At 49.0% G+C, this 24390-nt stretch overlaps 2 protein-coding genes across 2 annotated transcripts in view; one reads left to right on the plus strand and one right to left on the minus strand.

The window, feature by feature from the left end:
- The window catches only part of LOC122369041, a 39659-nt gene extending 35971 nt beyond the window's left edge, over positions 1-3688 (plus strand). The window contains exons 8-9 of the mRNA XM_043343403.1: positions 613-820; positions 1927-3688. Of these exons, the coding sequence (XP_043199338.1) occupies positions 613-820; positions 1927-2161 (443 nt within the window). The 3' untranslated portion in view covers positions 2162-3688. The remainder of the gene's footprint in view (positions 1-612; positions 821-1926) is intronic.
- Positions 3689-5956: 2268 nt separating this feature from the next.
- LOC122369029 overlaps positions 5957-24390 on the minus strand; it is a 41659-nt gene continuing 23225 nt past the window's right edge. Inside the window, exons 16-36 of the mRNA XM_043343392.1 lie at positions 23629-23813; positions 22984-23180; positions 22475-22727; positions 21553-21768; positions 21220-21436; positions 20369-20937; positions 19983-20071; positions 19693-19868; positions 19280-19413; positions 18961-19091; positions 18346-18467; positions 17691-18002; positions 16205-16308; positions 15936-16071; positions 15539-15603; positions 14984-15156; positions 13653-13790; positions 12748-12835; positions 10442-10514; positions 6771-6948; positions 5957-6397 (exon numbers count right to left, since the gene is read on the minus strand). Of these exons, the coding sequence (XP_043199327.1) occupies positions 6215-6397; positions 6771-6948; positions 10442-10514; positions 12748-12835; positions 13653-13790; positions 14984-15156; positions 15539-15603; positions 15936-16071; positions 16205-16308; positions 17691-18002; positions 18346-18467; positions 18961-19091; positions 19280-19413; positions 19693-19868; positions 19983-20071; positions 20369-20937; positions 21220-21436; positions 21553-21768; positions 22475-22727; positions 22984-23180; positions 23629-23813 (3739 nt within the window). The 3' untranslated portion in view covers positions 5957-6214. The remainder of the gene's footprint in view (positions 6398-6770; positions 6949-10441; positions 10515-12747; positions 12836-13652; positions 13791-14983; positions 15157-15538; positions 15604-15935; positions 16072-16204; positions 16309-17690; positions 18003-18345; positions 18468-18960; positions 19092-19279; positions 19414-19692; positions 19869-19982; positions 20072-20368; positions 20938-21219; positions 21437-21552; positions 21769-22474; positions 22728-22983; positions 23181-23628; positions 23814-24390) is intronic.

The raw sequence follows: 24390 nt of genomic DNA on the forward strand, positions 1-24390 counted from the left end.
GGTAAACTGTGTTATACCTATATTATAATTTATAGCAACGATTTTACCACCGTTATACGTTATGTATTTCTCAAAGTTGACTCAAAATGGTCTAGTATAAAATCTGGCCTGCCAAACTCATGGCCAAGGCCAGGCCCAAATCAAAGCGGGATGACAATAGCAGATGTTGTGAAATCGATACTGTATCAGCAGAAACCATTCAGATGGCTAGGAAAATGCCGTGTGATGATGTTTAGATGTATAAAGAAAATAAGAAGGAAAGAAGTCCGCAAAAGGGAAGAAAGATCCATTCACGCTGCCTCAATGTTGAGGGGGCGCCGCCCCCTCGGCTCTCAAGTTGGGGGGGCAAGCGCCCCCGCTGCCCCACCCCCCCCCCCCCCCCCCCCCCCCTGTTCCCGGGTCTATGGTGCAGTGTCTAATAGTTTACCAACGGACAGCCGCAAGACATTTAGTTCATTTGTCTTGTCCTGCATTCGTGTATGTATTGACTCGGGAACGAAAATTGAAGGCAGGAAAAGCTTAGATCAGGGTACACGGATGCAGTATGTTAGAGTGTTCTGCATATTTACAAGCCCGCTGCGATTCGTCCAGTCACGCCGCACCTCTCGGCAGGTCTGGAGCCGCTGACCGACTGTGACGGCTACCACCCCGAGTGGCTGCTCTACCTGTGCATCGCGTTCGGCCTGCTCTTCCTCATCATGATGATCATCAACTGCTTCCTGTGCACGGCCATGACGTGCTCGTGCACCAAGACGGAAGTGGTGGAGAAGGACCCGAGCCTCGAGGACTACGACCCTTACCGCAGCTGGCACGGATCGCAGTGAGTATACCTGCAGGCTGCAACACAATACACATCCCGGCCTGGGCTCGAATTTCGAGTGATCGACTCTTTTACGTAACGAACAAAGTGCAAGTGCTTTGATATATTTGGCATTGCTAGTTCTACAGAAACCGGAAACAATTTTTTATGATTTAACTGCTTCTGAAAATCATCACATCTCCTTCGGCTGCATGCTCCGTGAGGCGCTTTGCGTGGCGGAAAGTTTTCATCTTAAAATTCCTGTGGCCGCACCTCTGACTTTTTATGTCGAGCTGAGTCTGAAGCCGGCGCGGGCGGCGCCGTCGAGGGCGGGCGGGGCTGTTATCAGTCACGAACACTGCCGAGTCGGGGCCGGCGCGCAGCGATAGGCGGCGTTGGGGCTCGGCAGTCGCCGCGGGGAGGGGGCACATGTGGCCAACAGGCACGGACGCCGACTGACTATGGGCTGCAGCCGACGGTGGAGGTTTTTACTGAGAAACTATGACGTCATTTGAACAAAGACAGTCTCGAATCATTGTTGAATCTGCGCAGGTGGAGCAGACTAATTCACCACATCAAAAAAGGTTGACGTCGCTTTGTCTTGTTTGCCGGTGACATGATTCTTCATTCTCGCTCGCTGAGAACAATGTAATGTTATGCCACAGGAATGCCGCGTGGCGTGGCGTGATTTTTAAAGCAGCCGGCATTCTATGAGTTATTGCAGACAAGTGGTAGCTCTTCCGCATGGGACTACTTTGCAGCACGCAACAGCGCGTGATTTGTAGACGAAATTCTCGCTAAGATGGCACTGATGGAAGCACGGTGACTGCAACGCACCATATGACAATAACAAACCGTGTGACCCCAACGCTCGAACACTAGAATAACACCCGCTACGCTTATGTCTACCTCATTTCTAACGATAGGTACAGTATAACCGCTCACGAAGATGCCCCGAAATCTAAGTTATTAGATTTCAAGAGTAATTTCATTCTTATTGTCCTATTTTTATAATTAATTGTTTGCTTGCCTCCAGTCTTACCACAAACCTTGGAGACTGACATGTCTTTCAACCCTCATTTGTTGTCACCAATTTTTCTAACTCAATTTCTCTCCGTTTTCTTCAGGTACTCGCTGAACGGCAAGTCGAACCACGGCTACGACAACTACGGCGCGTCGACGATGAACTCTGCGCGCTCAGTGTCGACTACCAACTCGGACCACTACGCGATGGTGCACTCTCGGCCGGGGAGCCGGTACTCGGAGCCGCGCTCGCACCGCTCGGTGCCGAGGCCACCGCGCTCCGAGACCGGCAGCCAGTACCGCGACCAGCGCGGCTACAACACCACGCCGCGCTACTGAGCTCAGAGCGAACGGTACTCTCGTGCTCATGAGCCAGCGCTACTGAGCTCAGCGTGACCGGCACACCCGGGCTTCTGAGCCAGCCGTGCTGCGAGCCAGCACTAGTGAGCTTGCTGCGGCAGCACACACCTGTGTGCCGAGCCGCGGCACTGAGAGCTCGGAGGCAGCGAGCTAATCTCTGCCCTCAGCGGCTGGCCGTGTCACTGGTGGACAGCGTCCCCAGAATGAGGACAAAGGACCCAGACAGAGCGGGGCACTCGCCGGACGACAGGGGACAGTCCGCCGCCGCCAGTGTCGGAGCAAACTGGGTTCGACCAGACCTAACCGCTTGGACTGAGTTTGCGAGACGGAAGGCGGCCGTGCCCTAACCCAATGTGCCAACCCTGTGGTCCGGTCCCACAGGTGATATAAGTGATGTGTGTGCAACAGAGCGGGGGAAGTGTAGAACATGTGCTTAGGAGATGGGTGTGCGTACTGCGTTAGCCATGAGGAGATGTGTGACATGTGAGATGACATTCTAATGAACGTATTGCATATGATCATCATGACGCGTTTCGTACTATGATTACGTTTGAGATTACTCTTAATGTTTAGCGGCGCTTGCTTCATCATTGAAATCGCAGCAAATACCAACTACATCAAAGGTAGCAAACCATGTTCTTGTCACTCTCGTGAAAAGCTCGAGCTCAATGTTCATAGAAATTCGCTCCTAACTTTAGCGCGGGAGAGTGTTCAGACAGCTTTCGACGAAAATGAAGCAGAGCATGTTTGTGTGTAACCTCATAGCAATGCATGTGTTATTTTATTCATGTCTTCTGCAGCTACATGTTGATCCGTTTCATATAAATACCATTAACGACGTTATGAAATAACACATGAGTGGTGCATTTGCGTTTCTATCGTGCGCGCACGCACGGTATATCGTAGAATATTGCTGCGCTGGCGCGGGGTATGTACCACGGCGCAGTCAACAGCTCACCATCGTGATTCATGTCCCTGATAGGGCTGTCCTTCCATCGAAAATTCAGACCACCACCGCAATACCACAGCATGTCTAGCCCGTCAGCTCGCGACGCACAGGCTCGGCGACATGACCGATACCTTGTGGCGGCTCGGTGACGCCATTTTTCACTGACCCGGTGAATCTGGTGACTCGGTGACATTTCATCTGTCAGACCTAAATGCGCCGCGGATCAGGGGTCAGCGACATGAACCCATCGTAATCCAGCGTGTGTGCGGTTTCCTCTCTACTCTGGTCCCGGTCAATGCTCTCCCTACTCGGAAAGCGCGCTGGAGTGAAACAATCTTACCCGGGAGGACTTGGGTACGCCCTTTACATTACATCACACGAGGCCCGAGTTACGCTGAACGCTGAAACCTGGTGACCTGTTTCGGAAGCATCGCTGTATGGCGACGTCTGGCTCCTATCCGTCTGTGCAACAGTGCATAAAGCAGCCGCTTGTGATTACTAACATCCCATTTATAGTGTCCCAGCAGAGTGATGAAATACATTTAATTTATATGTAAGACTATTCGTATGTATGCAAGCTTCAAATCAAATTAATAATTACTATTCTTGTGTTTGAACCCACATGCGGTGACAGCAAGTAAAAGACTACGAAGAAGTGTGGTTCGTTTATCCAAGCTACCATCACCAGTAACCCTCGCCCCGTTGGGGGGGCCATTTTGCCCCCCCCCCCCCTGTGGTTTTTCCTGAATAGCAAGAAAACGGCGGCGCGCAGCGCCGGCCAAATTTTCAGTACCTTCCCGGGCATCAATTTGACACCTTCACACCAAATTTCAAGTCTTAGGTCACTTTAGGTCAGGAGTTATTGAGGTCAAACTGAGGTCATGTTCGAGCAAAAATGAGCAAAAAACATGCAATCTTGAAACGCTCACCAAATCTACAGTTATCAAGCAATTTCAAAGTTATTTATATGGTCTAGTAGACAAAAAACGGCGCTACAAAACTGCTATCTCGGATTATCAAAATTTTGGGTTTTTGACTAAAAAAAAAACTCAAAAAATTGATTTTTTTAGAATCACTAAAAAAAATCCAACATTTTTCCGAATTTCGAAAAAAAACGGAATATATGTGATAGTCCCTGCGCTCTTCTATATACATACCAAATTTCAGATCGATATCTCGTTTTTTGGCCAAGTTATAGCGAAAAAATTGTTCAAAAATGATGACGTCAAATTTTGAACTCAATTTTTTAGCGATTCTAGACCACGTACAGCAAAACAAAGACCACCATTGAACTCCCCGTGACGAGCTGCATCGATTCAATACCCATTTTATGCAAAAATAATAATTTTGAAATTTGACCTAATTTGACCTGACCTTGACCTGACCTTGACCTGACCTTGACCAAAACGTGACCTAAGCTGGCCCCAAAGGCTACCTGACCCACATAATCGCATTTATCATGTAAAATGGACCATAAAACATGTATCACACGACACTTTCATATTGTGACCCCCCCCCCCCCCCCGTGACCTGACCTCTGTGACCTGACCTGGTATCATAAACCTCAAATAGCAAAATATGTGTTTAAAGAACATTTCCCCATCGATGATTTTCAATGAAATGCATTTTACTCGATTTTACAACGCATTTCTTGAAATGCCTGTAAACGGTGAAAATTGGACCTTTGACCTGACCTGTGACGTCATCGGTTTGACCTAGGTCAATAAAATTGGGTCACAAGGTAGTTCCCTGATAGGGCTATCCAACACCGTTTACCGCTTGTCGCTAGGTTGCGTGGTTCTCGAGATCTTAGGGGGGGCCAAATGCCCCCCCCCCCCCCCCAACAGGGCGCGTTGCTCGGCAGAGCCCAACGGGGCGCGGGGTAAGGATTTGTCATGAGTTCCACCCACCGATAAAGCTCTGCCCAACAACAGCAGTCTGCAGTTCTGCACCCGGCGGCACCGCGAGCCCCAGCCCGGCCGTCCAGTCACGCTACTGCAGGGTGGGAATCCACCAGCCGGCCGCTCGTCACTTTAGGACCGGCCGTGACCGCCCCCACCGGCCGGGGGGGTGGGGGTGGAGAGGCCAGAGGGGAGCACGGGGAGGGGGACATGACTAGACCACGCGGGAGGATAGCACGCAGAAAGTCGCGTCCGGTTCCACAAGCACGTAGTATGTACCGGCGATGGACGCTACGGCTGTTGCTGCGTCGTGTTTATTGCGTTACCGATACGTTCAGTGTTGGATATATGCACGCGTGCATACGGGAGCACGCCAGCCGTAATGCAATGTAGACAACATAAACCGCTGCATCTTCTACACGGAACTTGCATAACTGAACGGTGCATTCAACTGATTAACAAGTGGCACCACCTTTTTGGTGACAGTGGCGGATCCAGGGGGGTGGGGGCAAAATGGGCATTTGCCCCCCCCCCCAAACGGCATAATTTTAACATTACGCCTATGGACGATGCATGGAAAGAATCGATAAATTGTTATGGTTTGCCCCCCCCCCCCCAAAAAAAAAACTCTGAGCTGGATCCGCCTCTGCTTGGCGATGAAGTCAAGTAATCAAGTGATTAATGCATCCCAAAACTTACTCATATAAAAAGATAAGCATGTAGGATTACATAAAGAAGCCTGTGTTTTTGTTACATAGGGCAGTTAGCACTATATCCGTCAACCTGGAGCGTTGTGAGGTGTGAGCCTGAAATATGCTCATAAACGTTTATTGATTCATGTGCGAGGCGTTCATGTGCAATCTAAAATAGCATGTTGATGCCATTGCATCTACGAAAATTACATCAAAATATTTCATAGAAATAAATTGTTCAAACGGGAAACTTGAGAAAGCAATCATAAAATATTTCTAATTCACTACACATGACAATATAAAGAACTATGGAAACCGTTTACTCATGAAAAATAACGACAAATCAGGGCCAACGAAGCCAAAAAGTCTCTCAATGATACAAATCAGAAGCTTGTTGGCGTCATAGTCACAGAGATGCTTTATCTGCGTAATCACTGATCAAGGACCATCAGGGGCGGACATTGACCTGTCCACGAGGCGCCGCCGGCGTTCAGGTGCTACAGGTCAGCGCTGACCACTTGACCCTGAGCTGGCCGCCCTGGCTGAGGCCGTGGTAGCTGGCCGTCCAGTCCCCTATAGTACGGCCTGTGAAACCGGCCGACCCTGAGGCCTGCGAGGGCACGTCCACAGCCGAGAAGAAACCTCCAGCCTGAGACACCGCCTCGAAGTCGGCCTGAAATGTAGGTGTATAAGCTGATGCAGCACTGGAAATTAGCTGCGAAGGTGCTCATACAATTAGAGAGGTCTGCGCTCTGCAATAAGATACGTTAAAATGCGGTTAGAAACATCCCACCTAATTCAAAAGCGCCATGATTCGTATGAACTGGGGCCATATAATGAGATCATGATCCTCTTCTACATATTTAATGTTGGAACTGGTTTGAGCCACGTAAATAATCGGTTGAACGGACTAGCTATACGAGTAGGTCAAGATTATAATTTATAGTCTCGTAGTTTGGTCTTTGCAAACCCAAAGCTGACAGTGCTGCTACCTGTCTACTAGTCCTTATCACACCGACCGTCAGGTGGCAGGTCGATCGCCGTACCTTGGCCTCTGGAGCCCAGGTGTTCCCGCCGTCGGTGCTCCAGAGCAGGGTGTCCGGGCTCCTCCCAGCGCCGTATATTTTACCCGACGACTCGTCAAAGCCGACCATCCGCTCTATGACGTTCGGCAGCTGTCGCCAGCTGCGCGAGTCGTGCGAGACGTAACAGGCTCGCCGACCCCTGACCAAAATAGCGGGCACGATTCGTAAATATCGAGGTGATAAATTACGGTGTGAAGCTAACGGAGCATCCTATGATGAGATATTACGCTGAAACTGTAAAACTATTTTCAGTGAGCAGAAAACCACTAATGTGGGCTAAAATGCCAGATAACGATCTAGCAGACATAGCTCAGATACGGAAGCCATCAAAATTAGAGCTAGATAGGTAGGGGAATGTGGGGTAAGACGGCCCAGCGGGGCAAGACGGACCACCAGCCCTCCCGGCTGAACCGCTGCTGGTATCTACTGCTTTATGCACTCACTACACTGTAAAAAATATTGACTAGCCCCTCGTCAAATGATTCTCAACGCTAAATGTCGGGGGTACAGACTAGTTTTGCATCCTACTTTTGACACACGCTGCGAGCCCCTGGCTTGTTTTGTGTTCGTCAGATGACAGTTACCAGGTGTCGGTTAGTTTTTACCACGTCCCAAAAATAGCTGGAGCGTTTCTGCCTTGTTTTGGAAGCAGGTCCTCGTTAATGCTGTGTATGATAACAAAGTACCTAGTAACAATAATAACGAAAAACAATGTCAAAACGAGGGCGGCTTGTTTAGTGACGATGCTCAAAAGAAGCATCGTCTTGTTCCTACTTAACGAATGAAGCTCAAACTAGGTCAAAACTAACGTATTGCTCAACCCATAGTCAGATGACCAGCAGATCCTACGCCGCCCAATCCAGTCATCGAATTTGCCAGCGAATTCGTTTGAAGACCATCATATTATTAATTATCGGTGGTCTTCAAACGAAATCCCTTACCAGTTTGATGACGAATTCATCCGGCCCATTCCAAAAACGCTCAAGATAAAATGAAAGTGTATTTCTGAAATAATGTGCTTTCTTGCAATGCACCTTTCATATATCAAGCGAATCTTTCACTTCCAGCGCCCGTTTACAGTTATCAATCGAATCAGAAGCATGCACATACCTATCGATAGATCTGAACCTAAGAACACAGAAGACATTTTGTAGAGTACCTGTCTGAGCCTATGCAGTGGAGCCCGTGAGCCGCCCAACCGCAGCTGCCTCATGAACTTGATGATAGGTCTGAACCTCAGATTGGCCAGAGCTTGGCCGTCAATAACCAGCTTATTTATATCCACAGTTGTAGTGACTTAGGGTTTGGAATTTGCCAAACCTAAGTTTTGATTACCAAGAGAAGTTTTGTACTTCTTGCACTTGCCCTTTCTTCATAACTTTGGCGGAAATCGTCGTAGTGAAACTTCAGTGTTCCGTTAGCTGTCGGTTCTTGAGAGAGTTGGCCAGGCCGGACACCGGGGGCGGCTCCACAACTTTCGAAAAATTAAATCTAAGTCCTATTGCACTGCATGGAGAGCAATTCATTTAAAATCGCTCTTGTTCCCCCCCCCCCCCCCCTCGACAACTTTGCAAACGTCTCTGCGCGATTTGGTTGAGAATAATGGCTTATGGCAAGTTATTGAATCAGAACGTCGATCACTGCAGGTCATATATCGGCAAGCAATTCTTCATAACTAGACACTGCACAAATGGAAACGATACAGGTTTGCCCAGTGATAAACACTCGCACTGCACAGACTCGCGCACCCCCGACCGAACGCGGCACGGCACAGCGCAACAGCTGGCGCCGGGAAGCCGGGAACGCATTAAGTGAAGGATTCACAGGTGCGCAACTTTATTGCGAACAATAAAAACCTACCGCAAACGATTAAAAAAAAAAGTTTTAGGGCAATCGGAAATACAAATGTATTGACTTATAGAAATAAAATTGTCATTCACCTTCCAAATAACCCAACAATTTATTTGCCGTAAAAAGTGTCTGGAAATGGAAAGTTGCTAACATGATTCAGCAAGTAGGGAAACGCAGCCGCTACCTGGCGAATAATCTCAGGCTGGTTTAGTGACGAGTGCATTGCTACGGCTTGTTCCTCAACCTTCACAGATTACTATGACAAAACTACCCCTAGTATTTTGATCATCCTGAGGCTGGCTTTCACCTAATAATTTGATGAGGGTCTTCCTCGTTTCGGATTGAGGCGAAAACAAACGTCAAACAACCTTGATAGTTAATTCAGCACTTCAAAAAAAAAGGTACACCTAGGGTATCATTACAATACCGGATCATAACGATCTGGATAGTTCTCAGCCTGTAAGCTAACTAAGCGGTAACTAGTCAAGTGGTAGGTACCGGAAGCATTGACAACCTGGTGACTGTTTCGAGACCCTTGTTTTGACACATAGCTCGTCAATATTTTTTACAGTGTATGTTTGTTTTCCTTCGTAACAATGGCCACCTTGAGCTCATGCTGCTAGGATGCATAACTTTTGAGTTATTGAGAAAAATGTTGTTTTTCGTCAAACCGATCTAATATAAGAGGTCTACGGGTGATTCAATTACGGCGCCTTTCTTGCATGATTAGTTTCTATTTTGCACTTAACTGTGAAGAACAAAGTTATAAACTTAGTTATAGTCACACTTTAGAAAAGGCAAGGTTTTGCAATGTTGGGCTATTTGACATATACGTCATGATAATGACAGAATTTAGATTTGGGGCAAGACGGACCACTGTGGTCCATCTTACCCTACATGTGGTGGTCCATTGTACCCTGCATATGGAAAGTTCTTTTCCAAAACATTGACACAAGTTTGAGTAAGCTAATTTTTTCAGGAAGGAGTCTTTGTTGCATGTGAGCCATGCATGCAAGTGCTCAGTTAGCTGCATTCATGCCAAACGACATTCAACACATATGTTCCCAGCTTTTAGCTGCACTACCATCACACATGAGTAAAGAATAAAGGCTCATTTTGTTATTTTACCATTCTGGTTACTTTTTCTTACAAGAGTACAGAGCAGACGTGTAACACACATGAACGGATAGCAGGCACTGCTGGGTGGTCCGTCTTACCCCACGTTTTTTCTTGTCTGAGTTTTTGACATGTCCCTCTTTAAGAGCATCCACCACCTAGATGTCTTTAATTTGAAATTTAGTCTTTACACATATCAACAGAGGAAGGATTGAGCATTCCGAAGACTATAAATAATATGAATTACGAGAGCAGTGTAGTAAGATATGCGGCCTCAAACCTTAGCTGGTCCGTCTTACCCCACCTTCCCCTACTTGAAAGTAGGTACAGCATACCTATGCATTTGTTTGATGTAGGCTGTTCCTGGCTGTTGACGATCATATTTGCATCACTATTTCAAAAGTATACGTGTTATCAGCAGAAATTAACAGCTTGCAATCTAGTGATGCGAAAACCCTGGCGGCAACTCTTCAATCGGTGCATTGACCAAGACTGTGTTCTGCGGCACAGTATGACATCAGGCGCCGCTCTTGCTGCCATCTAGCGAGCGGTCGGTAAGTCCAGCATTGCGCTGCGCCAATGCATACGTTTAGCATTACGGCCATAATTCGAATACTTTCAATAGAGATGCCTCTAAAATCTGAACCTTGGCATTACGTACGTACCTTGATTGAATTAAATCGCAGAAGTATATGTGATTATTTGCTGTATCGACAGCAAAGTGTCTATTTCTCGCAGCTGAAAAGGAGGCGAGAGTCGAAGTTGAAATATCTCATACAAACATGTTGTTGCACAGATCAAAATGTTAATATATGTATACATCGATCAAAATGTTCATGCGTTTAACGTTTCAAGCATAGTAGGCATAGATATGTGTCACTAAAAGGTGTAAACCAAATATGACAAGACTTTCTAAGAAAAAGGTATTGTAATTGCTGTCGAAATAAACAATGCAATATAATGTTTTGGGCTTCATTTTAAGTTGAATAACAACAGGGGAACTAAGAAATTTGCCTGTCTGGTAATACCATTCTGACTTTAATTTTTGCCGGATGTTCCTTAGAATAGCAAGATGAGACAGTTTGTCATTTCAGAGCGTGTATCAAAGTCTATCGGAAGTATTAGCAATAAGCGTACATCTGTTTTACGGTCAGTAAATAGTTAAGTCGTCAAATAAGGAATCTAATACTGACTCAGTACTCAGTAGGCATGTAGAACACCAGTTGGTAAGTATAAGTTCAGAGCGCTGTTTTGTTCTGCGATGTCGGCGAGTTATCTTCCACCGACGTCGGTAAAGATCACGCGTGTTTAACCCTATTCCTGGCGGGCTCCGCCGGGACAAGAAACTGGCGGGGGGGGCCGATTCGGCCCCCCCTGAGATCTCGAGAACGAAGCAAGATAGCGACAAGCGGTAAACGGCATCGGATACGCACGGCCAAGATCTACAATTTTTACTAAGGTCATTTTCAGGTCAGGTCAAAGATGACGTCACAGGGGTCGAAAAAGTCAAAATGGCGGCGCTAGATATGGAGAGAGTTTTTCTCGAATAACTTTCGAATTAGTCAAGATAGGAACAAACTAAGGGCATCATCGTGATCCTCTCGTCAATCCGAATCGAATGATATATATGTTGACCTCGAAAGGTCAAGGTCAAAGGTTGACCTCAGGTCACGTGACCTCGAGGTCATCATGTATATCATTCGATGCGTCTTGACGAGCTGAACACAATGAGACCATCCACGCGTCTGTATCTTGTTCCTGTACGGAGTTATTGGCCAAAAACCTTTGGTGACCTTTGATGACGTCACATGACCTCACAGCTGCCCAACAGCAAAACAGACCTCAAGGTAGTGAAGGTTGATCGTATATGAAGTCATGTATGGTATATGGGGCCATTCCGACCCGTTTTAGTGGTAAAAACAGGGAGTTGATTTTTCCCCCATTGACTTATAATGGGGAGGTCGCGAAATTGACCTGACCTTAGGTCACCGATATCAAAATTCCGAGATATACAAATTGCACATACTGGTACCCTAACTAAACCCTGAAGAGAAGAAGTTGATCGGTCAAAAACTCTAGCTCTGGCGTGATTGCAAACTTTTCTGAGGTAGGGTCACCAAACCGCCTCTGGTGACCTGACCTGAGGTCAGATCAACTCAAAATTTTCAGACATGTTGCGTAGAAGCCTTTTAGGAAAAGTCAGAAAATTTGAGCTTCCTAGCTCAACGCGTTTGGGAGAAATAACCAAAAAACCTCAGGGGGGGGGCTCCTGAGGCCCCCCCCCCCGCCAGGAATAGGGTTAAACGTGACCGCAGCTAAATATGGGAGGTTACACGCCAAGTTCAGTGGATAACGCAATGGCGTAGTTGGGTTCAGATGTCGGATATCCTCGAAGGCCGAATCTATCTGTGTCGTAGCGGTATTCCATTCCATTGCCTTAGAATAGATGTTGTACCAGCTAAAAGTTCGGCTCATTTCCAGAAATTGGGACCTAACTCAAAGTCAACAGAGTGTAAAATAATATGAAGTACAATTAAATCATATCAGGTACGCAGGGCTGCGGAGTCGGAGTCGGAGTCGGAGTCGGAGTCGGTCGGAGTCGACAGTTGTGACCGGAGTCGGAGTCGGAGTCGGAGTCGATTTTAGAAACCCGAGCCGGAGTCGGAGTCGGAGTCACCGAAAATCTGTCGACTCCGCAGCCCTGCTAGGTCTGCGGAGTCGGAGTCGGGAGTTGGAGTCGGTCGGAGTCGACAATTCTGCCCGGAGTCGGAGTCGGAGTCGGAGCTGGTTTTTGAAAGCCGGAGTCGGAGTCGGAGTCGGAGTCGCCGAAAATCCATCGACTCCGCAGCCCTGCAGGTACGTAGTCATAGAGCACCAAAGCTGCTCTTTATTGCATTGCAGTGCCGTACTTTGTAAACAAAGCTAGGCAGTGAAAATAGCTCCGTCTCGAGTGGCTGCGCCGAGCACCTACCGTCTGCGGCGGACGGTGTGGCCGGCTGGACAGCACAGACCGTCTCCTGGAGCACGTCAGTGGAGCGCCGACAGCCCAGGTACTCCACCTGACAACAGCAGTCGGCGCGGATACACAGCGAGACACGGACAGCTATGTATACGCAGCAGGCGTCGACATTCGCGGAAACACTAATAGCACATCTGTGTAGTCACAGATACAGTGAGCACACACACACACACACACATATATATATATATATATATATATATATATACATATATATATATATATATATATATATATATATATATATATATATATATATATATATATATATATGTCGCATAAGCTCTAAGTAGCAGGAAGCACTGCGATTAGCGAGTGCACAAGGCTCGGACAGCTGAAAATGTCCTGTAAAGTCCGTCAATTAATGAACTGCTACTGAACTGTGTTACATACATACCCTGAATACACCTAGATTTGCGCTGAATTAAAAACACTTTCCCGTATCTACTTCGCCACTAAGCTGTCTCACTGCCAATCCCATAAAGGTGAGATCCCACCCTTTGTTTGTTTTGTTGGGTTAGGCCCTTTCGGTCGACAAGACCATTGCAGAGCCGGAAGGATGATAGGAATTAGGGGGAGACATTGGTCTGGGCAGGCACCCCTAGTAAGTAGCCGGGGCTGAGCCCGTCCAGAGGACAGGCCACCCAGCCCCAAGGCACTCACTGCACCCGGCTACGGGGTGCGCTCCCTCGGGAGCAGCGGTGCCGCTCCAAGGGAGCAGCCCGCATGAGATAAAGTTGCCTGTCCAGCCCGGAGGGGGTTGCGGCGTGGAGGAGAAGGATTTCAATATCCTGAGGATAGAAGCACGGAACGGGTGTGATCCCACCCCGCCTTCCCAGGTGGTCATGTAGCCGTACCTGGAGTCCGATGTACTTGTCATCGCCTGTCTCGGCCTCTTCTATAACAAATCGCACGTAGCGCGTCTCGACTGCCCGATCCAGCCTGTGCGTCACCACCCCGTCACTGTGCAGAGAGCTCCAGTTGAGCGCCATCACCTGTGGCAGAGGAGGCGCTCCAGAATGCAGTCGTGCCAGAGACGCCGCGGGAACCAAAAGTTTCTCAAGTCAAATGAAGCTAATCATCAAACTGATGATGTGAGATTATTCCAAGACCTTTGTGCCACGAAAATATATACAAACATTCATGAAAGGACACACTTTTTAACCCTCGCATGTGTAGGGGGGGGGGGGGTCGGATGGACCCCCCCCCCATGGTTTTTCGCGAATACCTCGCGTAAAAAGCGGCCGATCGCGACGAAACTTTCAGTACCCTCGCATTGATCAATTTTACACCTACCCTGAAAATTTCATGACCCTGACCCAAATGACCTTTGACCTGTGACCTCTTTTCCGAGACCATGTTTGGCCGGAATCGCGATTTCGCGTATGTCGGCTCGCACTAGCCGCGTGTTTGCAAGCTTTTCGTGGTTTCAAACGTTCAAACATGTGATTTGATGTTACTCCCGTGTGTGTCAAGGTCACCTGAAGGTCAGGTCAGGTCATTGACCTTTGGTGACCTCGGGTGACCTCGGGTCACTTTTTCGAGTTTTACATGTTTCTAGGCTAGTTTTTGGAGCTGAATTCGAATTTGGCAACCATTTGAACATTTACGAAGTAGTTTTGGTGACTTCGTAACATGTTACGAAGCTGTCAGAGGCGGTTGACACGTACTACGAATACCCGTCACGACGCCTACTGGTTGACCTGACCTGACCTGACCCGACCTGGTCTAAATGCTTCAAGACATCATCTGTGATCAAAACTAACACGATATTCGTGATCAGCACCCCGAAAAACCCCTTAGCAGCCACACTTTACGACTTTCTAACAGGTCCCGATTTTCCCGACTTTGGGTCATTGACCTGACCTGGAAGGTCAACCAATGACCTAGGACCTTACAATTGGGTATCATCGGCTTCCTCTCGTCACGGGTAACACGCTCGTTTTTTCCGCGAAGCTCTAGCTCGATCAGGGGCCAAACGGCAAGGGGGGGTCCAACCGACCCCCCCCCCCCCCTACACATTAGAAGCTGGCAAACGCCGCACACATGCGAGGGTTAAGGCCTTGACCTAGGTCTTCGCTAAGGCCAAGACCACCATGGCCTTGACCTTTACTATTAAATCATTGAATGTGACGTTATTTTCTAAAATATGTTGTATTGATATCGCTAATATGAGTGCTCTACTGACCGGTCCGATGTCCTGGAAGACGGTGCCGGCCAGGCTGTGTTGGAGCCGGAACCGGGTGACCCGGCGGGTGCCGGCCGGTCGGGCCACCAGTAGTCCAGTGACCCGCGTCAGGTTACCAAAGTCCACCTGGTGCCAGTGGATGAAGGGAGTGCCGCGCTGCTCGGGCGACCAGCCTGCAGGCGATACACGAACACGCCCATACACATATCCGTGACGGGTACTGATGCGGCAACCTGCAACATCTCTCATCTCTGATTTAGTTGCCACTTCATGCAGTGTTGCATAGCCACAACGTAGGGCATTTCAAAGTAATTATAAAATGTACGCAAATGTCCGAAGGTTTGTCGTCTATATTCTCCATCTTTGCAAGGGGTATGCTTAGAACCACGGTGTGGAAATGCATGACCATGCTGTATGGAATCACGATGCATAGGTATGAATAAAACTGCTTGAAATTCGTGTTATACCCTACCTTACATTCAAAACGGCTCACACATATGTCAGCACGACCAGGGTATATTGAGTAAAGCAAAACAAACTATAGCTATAGCCTACCTGAGGAACCGACGCATGGTGCTGCGTCTCCCTGGTCCGTTGTCGGCTTCGGGGTGCTGGTGTCCCTATAAAGCAGAGACAAGCTTTGTTAGACGTTTTCTCTTAGCTTTAATTATCAATTAGTTCCAACATTACATTTTTTAGGCACACCACAATTAGTAAAATCGCATGCAACGCTGTCTAAGCAATAAGCATCATAATCACATGACAATGGCTCATCGAACATAAAAAAGTTATCTCCGTGTGCCATATCTCTGACTAGCATAATGTGTAGCAGATGCTGTCGTTATGTAAGGCGGCGATATCCTTTGTCAGCCGTTTTAATGATTTTACGCTCGGTGCTTGGTGCTCCTAAGTACTCAGCAGCCAGTGTAGGGTACTCGTGTGTTCTGCTCACGTGTCGCCAGTGCCGTCGGCGGCGCACGGCTCCATCCTGGCCATGTGAGCCAGCCGCGAGTCTTCGGCAGCGGACGAAGCCGACAGCTGACAGTCGGCAACCAGGCCGCTGGCTATTCCGAGCGGCTCGTAACAGTCTGAAACGACATTCTCATTAGTTTAATGTGTATTGTGTGTATTTTAATGCTTTGGTGCATTGAACCTACGCGGTAAACGTTCAGCGACTTTTCATCCAGAACCTTAGCATGACATAACTGAGTGGAATCGTACCTTCGCTATTGACGTCAAAGTTGATATAAGTCGGTGTTGCCATCGGGTACCAGAGTTTTCCTTGCGGCGGGTACACCCCGGACTCCAGTGTCGGAATACCGTACCTGACGAATATTGGGAATGTGACGAATATGGAATTCTGCTTAGCCATGAAACATCTTTTTCTCTCCAATTGTCAATTCCTAGCCCCTAGGAAAATAGATGCGGCTGTTTAGGTTACATTTGAGGAATGGAAGCCATTCAATCCTTTCGAAATTCGCTTTTTATCCCGGGAAGTATGGCTTCTGACTGTTTCTCTATTTACTGCCACATTACACAACGATAATGAAAAACCATGCCAAGCTAATTGTCAATGTTTTAACCCTATTAGTGGCAGGGGGGGGGGGGTTGTTTTTATCCACCCCTCAGGTTTTTCGGAAATATCTCCGAAATCGCTGAAGCTACGATGCTGAAATTTTCTGACTTTTCCTAAAACTAAATTGGGCACATTCCCTGAAAATTTCAAGTTCATAACTTTACCAGGGGCGGCTCCAGAGCACTGGGAATTGGGGGGGTCCTATTCGTGAAGCGAGTCATTTGGGCGAAGATCACGATGCTGCACCAGTTTTACGAACAGTGAATGAAAGGTATCATGTGATAACATATACAAAGTTATTGTGCATCCTCTTTTGACACGTTTTTGCTATAATAGGCGGATCCAGGCGTCCAAAAAGGGGGGTTATTTTTTACCTCCCAACATAGGTGCCCTGACACCGCCTATGCATGACCAATACAATTTTAGTCGTTCTCTCATAAGAAAAATGTAACCTAACAAGACCATTGCCACCCTTTTTAGAAACAGTACCAACAAAAACCTTATTTACTATACTTTTTGTGTACCCCCAATCTCAATGATCTGTATCCGCCTATGATTTTTGAAAATGCATATTTTTAGGATCCATGTGAATTCCTGGTTCATTCTCTATCGATCGGCAAAAGTTGCGTTAAGATTGGTTCAGAAACCTGGCCGTGATAACCAGTCTAAAATGTATCTACAATTTGCCCGTTTTTACCCCCCTCTACCCCCCTATTGACATTTTTTAATTTTATTTTTTTTTTTAGAAATGTAGATCTCGTTGAGCCAAATCGAATGCCGTTTGAATTTTGAAAATCGGCCGGTTAGATCTCGAGATATCAAGGGGGGGTCGTAAACAGCCCCCCCCCCCTGCCACTAATATGGGGTAGCCAGGAGCCTGCACTAATAGGGTTAACTCCTCGAAATAGCAAATAAGCCATCGAATGGCGAAATGTTTCAGGAAGTCAAATAAAGGCCAAATAACTAAAACAAAAGAAATACAAGAACATCTCGGTCGTAGTTAAAACTTCAACAAATCTCCATTTCATCCTGCACCAGCGGGGAGGGTCGGTCGCATCCGCCATCTTTTATTACCATCACTCCAAGCTACCCCCAGACCCTCGGAGCATGACTCGTCAGTACTCCACCCACCTGCGGAACATGGTAGCGCGCAGGAAGATGGGTGTGACAGCGGCCGCGTAGCCGGCGCCGTGGCCGCGCTTGTTGGTCGGGTCGACGGTGAGCAGCAGCTGCACGTGCAGGCCCTCTCCGGGCAGCAGGCGCGGCCAGCTGAGCAGCACGGCGTGCCGGCGCACGGCCACCGCCGGCGGCTCGCTGAAGTTGGTCCACGCCACCGAGCCGAACGCCATGTAGGGCGGCAGCGCCAGCGTCACCGTGGCGTTGATGGCGTCCGCAGTGGCGTTCGGGCGGTTCCGAACGATGATGTCCACCGGCACCTGAGCGCTGCAGGGCAGGGACAACATCGGAACGAAGTCAGTGTCTCATTTCATTTCATATGCGTTTATTCTCTGTCCATCAGCTATGATGATGGATATGATGCGTTTATTCTCTGTCCATCAGCTATGAGCCGCGTTTACTCCTACCAATCACCAGATGACAAGCGGAGTAAATAGCTAAAAAAGCAGGACCGAGCGTCTTCCCCTCTTCTGCACCATACGAAGCTAAACATATCTGAACAGGTGAAAGAAATGCAAATTATATAATTAGCTTTTTTCATTATGTCTCTAATGTTAATCAAGAACCTGGCTCCCTTGGCGTTCATAGAGTTCTGTAGCTGGTGACTGACTTCGGAAGGTAGGGGAGGTCGTTGTCCGCCCAGGCGACCAGCTCCATGTCAGGCAGTTCCGTTCCGAGCCGCTGCAGAGCCACGCCCTGGGTGATGGTGCTCTCCAGGGAGCCGTACCTCACCTACGGATACGAAAAGCATTAGAAAAAATGCAAGTGCATCATTATACAAAAGGATAGCACTTCTTATTTTATTTCCAAACGGCTCGAAAAAAAGCACTAAAAGACGGATCTATGGCATTATTATGGGGCGTCAGAGTTCTCTTAATGTGAGCTGCTCTAGATGCAGGCAATTCCGTCGTGTATGAACTGGTGATATCAGATTAATTGTTCTTGTCATCGTTCACGGATCTTCAGGAAGCATTGGGAGCAGTTAGTGCACTTTCAGGTCATATGAGGTCGATCCAAGGATCTTCTGTCCACTGTGACCCGTAAATTGACCGACAACGGGAGAACATTCTGGCTCTCAGAATCGCTGACAGACTGAGCTTGCTGATTTGTAGCACGATTGGCAGCGGAGCCCTTTCTGATTTTTGGTTTGAGCTTAGCGAGGTTCAGTTAGTGTTATCATTTCTGGCTTGTGTGATTGCCACTGATTATGGTTACCGTTCCTGACCTGCAGAGTGACCGGCAGCGGGGTCTCGTGGGTGGCCCGAGGGTGGTCGCTGAACCGGAGCTCGACCTCGAACTGCACCATGTCGTCTGCCTCCACCCAGTCCGGACTGGGATACCGGACGCGGGACATCCCTGCAGGCCAGACACGGTCAGAGGCCGCATAGGGGAGAGACAGCGGTGTCAGGGAAACACCGAACGGTGGACAGAGTCACAGACAACGGCGTCAGAGGGTTTTTATATGCACCTGTGCTGGTTTTAGCACGGATACTGCAGAACGATCACTGAAATAACCACTTCATTAAAAGAGGAAGATACCGTGCCTGTATTAGTGACGTATCCCACGTCCAGGGAGATGACGTCATTCTGCGAGTTGGACAGAGTGCTGGACAGCTCGATGGTGTCGTTCAGGTCCGAAAGGGCAGCGCAGGGCACGTTCCGTCCGCGGCCCAAAAATCTGCCGACAGAGAGTCGGAATGTCAGAAAAACAAGGACGCAGAGGGTGCAGGGAGCTTCACATTCGTTGAAAATTCGGCAGCATTACCTAAACTTACAAAATTGTACCAATGATTTTTTAGAGTTAAGATAGATAATTGGCAAAGCGGAATTTACTGAACATTGATAAGTGTTAAACTATATTACATTTATGACTGATGCAGTCAACTCACAGGTGGTCCGCACACACATTCAGTGACCTGACCCGACCCCAGTGGTCAGCGCTCGGAGGGTGGCTGACCTGAGACCTCCGGTGGGGACCACCGCTGCCCGGCCGTGCTCCGAGTAGCCAGTCACCACCAGGCTGAGCTTGGCCACCGAGCTGGTTGGCACAGAGACGTTGAAGCGCGCCCAGGTCGTGCCACTCATGTTTGTCATCGGAGTGGAGTCAGAGGAGTTGACAAGAGAGATGTCGCCCTGCGGAAGTGCCCAGAATACAGCTTCAATACAGCTGGACATGGTAATACTCTCGGCACATGTTTAGAATTGTGTAAGTGCCGCCTCCCTCCCTCGACGGTTGTCGCCACTCACGGTAGTCGTTTCGCCCGTGAACGAGTCGGCCGATACGGTGAATGTGATGGTGAGCGGTCCTCCGGGGCCAGTCGAGCGGCGCTTTCGGCCTGAAACGGGCAGTCGTGATCAGCCATCAGCACTCAGCAGCAGTTGGCAGGCGAGCACAGGGACCTACGTGGATTTCCTGTCCGTCAAACTGTCCTCTCAGTCCGACGGCATAATAATTTGACTCGTCCATCCAAATGCATATCTAGTTATTTCATCAAATGTGATCAACAGAACAATCGGACCTTTTCAGCTACTATCATACACAACAGCCAACAGCACACAACAGTTTGTGTAATAATAGCAATATCTACCGCTCGTCGAGGCATCACTTCCAGACGAGGTAGCCGACGTCGTACTTTCTACAGACGGTGCAGTATCGTCTCCAGACGGTGCAGTATCGTCTCCAGACGGTGCAGTATCGTCTCCAGACGGTGCAGTATCGTCTACAGACGGTGCAGTATCGTCTCCAGACGGTGCAGTATCGTCTCCAGACGGTGCGGTATCGTCTCCAGACAGTGCAGTATCGTCTCCATACGGAGCTTCATCGCCTTCAGATATGGTGTCATCGCCCACAGGAGCCGCATCGCCTGTAGGCGGGGCCGTGGCGCCTTCGGTTGGGGCTACATCGCCTTCCGACAGCACCATATCGCCCTCAGCCAGGGGAGCGTCGCCCACAGTGGTGGCGGCGGCGGTAGTCGTTGGCGGCGCCGGGGTCTGGCCGAACACGGCTCCGGCAGCCATCACGGTGCCGTCGAGCAGCACGGTGACCGTGACACCCAGCTGGTCGCCGGCGGTGAGCGCGCCGTGCGGCCGCACGCCGAGCGTCACCCGCAGCTGGTGGGTGGTGGTGTTACGCGGCGCGATCGGCACCGAGCACAGCCGGCCCATGTCGAACGTCAGCACGTCGTGGCCGGCCACAGAGGGTCTGAGGAGAGATACGAAGGGGGAGGGGGAGGGTGTTAGTGTAGGCCGCGGCCGGCGGGCTCAGAGCTGCTGTCGAGCATCTTCTGGGAGGTTTTGTTTCCTGATCCACTAGTATGCTTTACCAGGCCAGCCTATCTTGCCCGTTCCACTGCCTCATTTGACAGGTTTGATGAAATCAGATAGTCAGTTCACATAAAATTCCCAGCTCTGTTTAGTCGTTGGTCCAAAACAAATTATCAACGAGCGCAGCTGGGCGTTCATAAGCGAAATGTCTATCACTTACGAGCTCTTTGAGATCTCCGTCTGCATCTCGGCGACGTTGATGCACGGGATGTTCTCGCCGACGAAGGTGACGTAGGCGCAGCAGGCGTCGTACTTGGGCACATCGTCGGCCGACCCGAGCACCAGCTGGACGGTACGCTCAAAGTTGTCATCCAGCTCCAGAACGACTTCAAATGTTTTCAGAACACCGGGGAAGACGGTCCAGTCTTCACCGCTGTCTGTGAACATTTATCGCGTTGTTTAAAAATTTATCAGCATTTAAAGAGAACGTCAAACATCCCAGGTGCCGCCATTCTCAGCTCCTTCAATTCAACTCCCTAACTCAGGATCTCACCAGCGACAAAGGTGAGTGATTTGGGCTCGGCGGCCACGGCCGTCTGGCTCGTGTCCACCTGCAGCTGCACGGTCTCGGTCCACACGAAGTTGACCTCGTTGAGGGCGACCTGGAAGGAGGCGGTGGTGCCGGCGCTGGTTGGTATCGTCACGGCCACAGACGTGCTGACCGTGTCGGCGTCCTGGATGGCGGTGTCGGCGTACGTCGGCCACAGGCCTGCCGGTGACCGGCCGCCCGGTCAGCGGCACATACCATCGACACTGCTCAGTTAAAAAAGAAACTTTTTTATCCTATCAACTGCGATATAATCATGAAAAAAAAAATCAGTTAAACGTACATCCACTAAGATTTCGGTCTTCCATATCTCAAATGTGTCACCAATTACAATAGCAGTACCATCCTGTCAACAACTCGACATCCTCTAGTAGTGGTGTCATTTTCCAAAAAATGTCTGACCGATACCGACCGAAACCGAATTTTGGGAAACATTTCCGACCGAATACCGACCGATAACATCCCAAGCCAAAATTTGACCGAAATTTGACCGAAATTCTAGTTGCTATCATTTTAACCCCAAATTAAATAATTTGGTAAATTCTGATGGAAAATAATGGGAAATAGCATTTCAGTCCAAGTTCAGTCAATTCTTAGGCACTGCAAAATACATTTTTTGTGGTAGACGTTACATTGCTAAGGGTAGATTGCATGGTAAATTGGCTAAGGGTACATTGCATTTAACTAGGTAAAAATGGAATGCTTTCTCTTTTTGAAAATGGTTTTACTGACAGGGTGACCGAAAATGTCCGATATTTGGGGGGCCTGACCGACCGATTACCGAATCGGTCACCACATCTTTTCGGTAACCGAATTTTTCGGTTACCGATTGACACCACTATCCTCTACAGACCGCCGTCAGCCTCACCGGCGTTGGCGTATCGCATCAGGTGGGCCACCATAGACGTGGCCCTGGAGCTGTTGAACGGTGTCCGCTCTCCGTAATCCGACTCGGGACTGTCGTAGGACTGCTTGTGGATCAGCGGTAGCTGCTTGGCCTCCTGTTTGCAGGCGTAGTTGTCGCCGATGTGGGTGACTCGGATGTCGCAGAATTTGACCTGGTCCTCGCCCTCGGATGCTGTGATCGTCCACCAGGCGTCCGAGATGACACCCGGATTCCACTGACGGGGCGGAAACAAACGTCACAAAGTTCGTCGTCACAAACACACAGTGTACAGTGGATGTGGAATCCTGTATAGGATGTGGAATCCTGTATAGGATCACGAATCGAATTGATTTGTAGCTTATATTGAAATGTCAACTGGGTGTACGGTGCTGACTTAATATCATCAATTATAAATCGGCGGTTGTGATGTTTGCAAATGCGTATTTCCATTGCAGGAGCGATGTCCCCGGACCGCTCCCGCGGCGACTGACCTTGAAGTTGAGGTCGACCAGCACGGTCTGGCCGAGGCGGTACGGCCCGGCGCCGCGGACCGACACCCAGATCTTGCGCGGCTGACTGGCGGGCACGGCGGCCAGCTTCGCTCGGCTGGTGGACGTGGCGTACCCGATCTGAGCAGCAAAACCGCCCGCCACAGCGTCGCTCTCCACAATGGCGTTAAAGTAGATCGCTGAAAAGTTGCAGCTCGAGTAAGAGCCAACGCTTCAATGATTTATCTCATAATGTTGCATTGATAACTATTTGTTTTTATGCGGTACCTATCATAGCATTCCAGTGCTAATGTAATAAGAATGATACCATGGAAAATTTTGCGTAACGACTAAAACAAAATAGAGATAATAAATTTTAAAATACGTTATTGAGCCGCAAGTGCGAGAAGTATGTCACAGAATCGCATAATTAAAGTATTGCCTGGCATAGACTACTGCCTGGCATAGACTACTACGATACTCGTATGTAGTAGTCTATGTGCCTGGTTATGAAGTTTACCATCCCTTGGCCTAATTCGAGCTTAGTCCTATTAATTCAATAGCTTAATTGGATAATTTAATTTGATGAATTAATTCAATTCTTGCGCGTGTTTCAGAAAGGCACTAGCTCTTATCAAATCGTCTCACGGTTGGGCAGGTTGCTGTCCTCGAAGGTGTTGTTGGGCCCGAACTTGGCCAGGTGCTGGTACACGAAGTTGGCCACCAGCAGGTTGTCTCGTGCGCCGTGCAGGAGCTCGGTGGGAACGGCGCACACCGAGCCCAGCTGGACGGCGCCGGTGTCGGGCTCCGGGTGGCTGTGTGACAAGTCACTCCTGGAGGAAAGGGTAGGCGCAAGGTCACGAGTCTGAGGTCAGCACGGAAAGGAGAGCAGACGAGGTTGGTGACTCTGTAGTGTTAACCCTCGCCGGACCTATTGGTTTTCTACATACGCGCCGGCCGAGGGGGGGCGGGTACGACCCCCCCCCTCGCCGTTTCGTCCCTGGTGGAGCTAGCGCGTCGCGGAAAAAACGAGCGTGTGCGCCGTTACGAGACGCAGAGATTGGTACCCAATTTTAAGATCCTAGGTCAACCGGTGACCTCTGAGGTCAGGTCAAGTGCCCCAAGGTACGGTTCAGTTTTTGGTGAATAACTTCGCAAACAACGGCCGCAGAGCGCCGATTTTTGCAGCATCGTGTTCGTCTCGCTCAGGCGCGTCGAATGATATACTTTTTGTCCGGGTCAGGTCAACTTGGGGTGTTGACCTCAGGTCAAGGTTAGGTCAGCACCCCTAGGTCACGAAGTTGGTCGAAAGAGGTCATTTCGCATATCATTCGATCCGGCAGGTCTTGCTGAGTCCATTGGTGGCTTTCCCGACTCGCTAGCTCAATTTGATCAAGAGTTATTGACGAA

Source organism: Amphibalanus amphitrite, unplaced genomic scaffold, assembly GCF_019059575.1.
Source record: "Amphibalanus amphitrite isolate SeventyFive unplaced genomic scaffold, NRLGWU_Aamphi_draft 001000F_arrow, whole genome shotgun sequence".
In the NCBI taxonomy this organism is placed as follows: domain Eukaryota; kingdom Metazoa; phylum Arthropoda; class Thecostraca; order Balanomorpha; family Balanidae; genus Amphibalanus; species Amphibalanus amphitrite.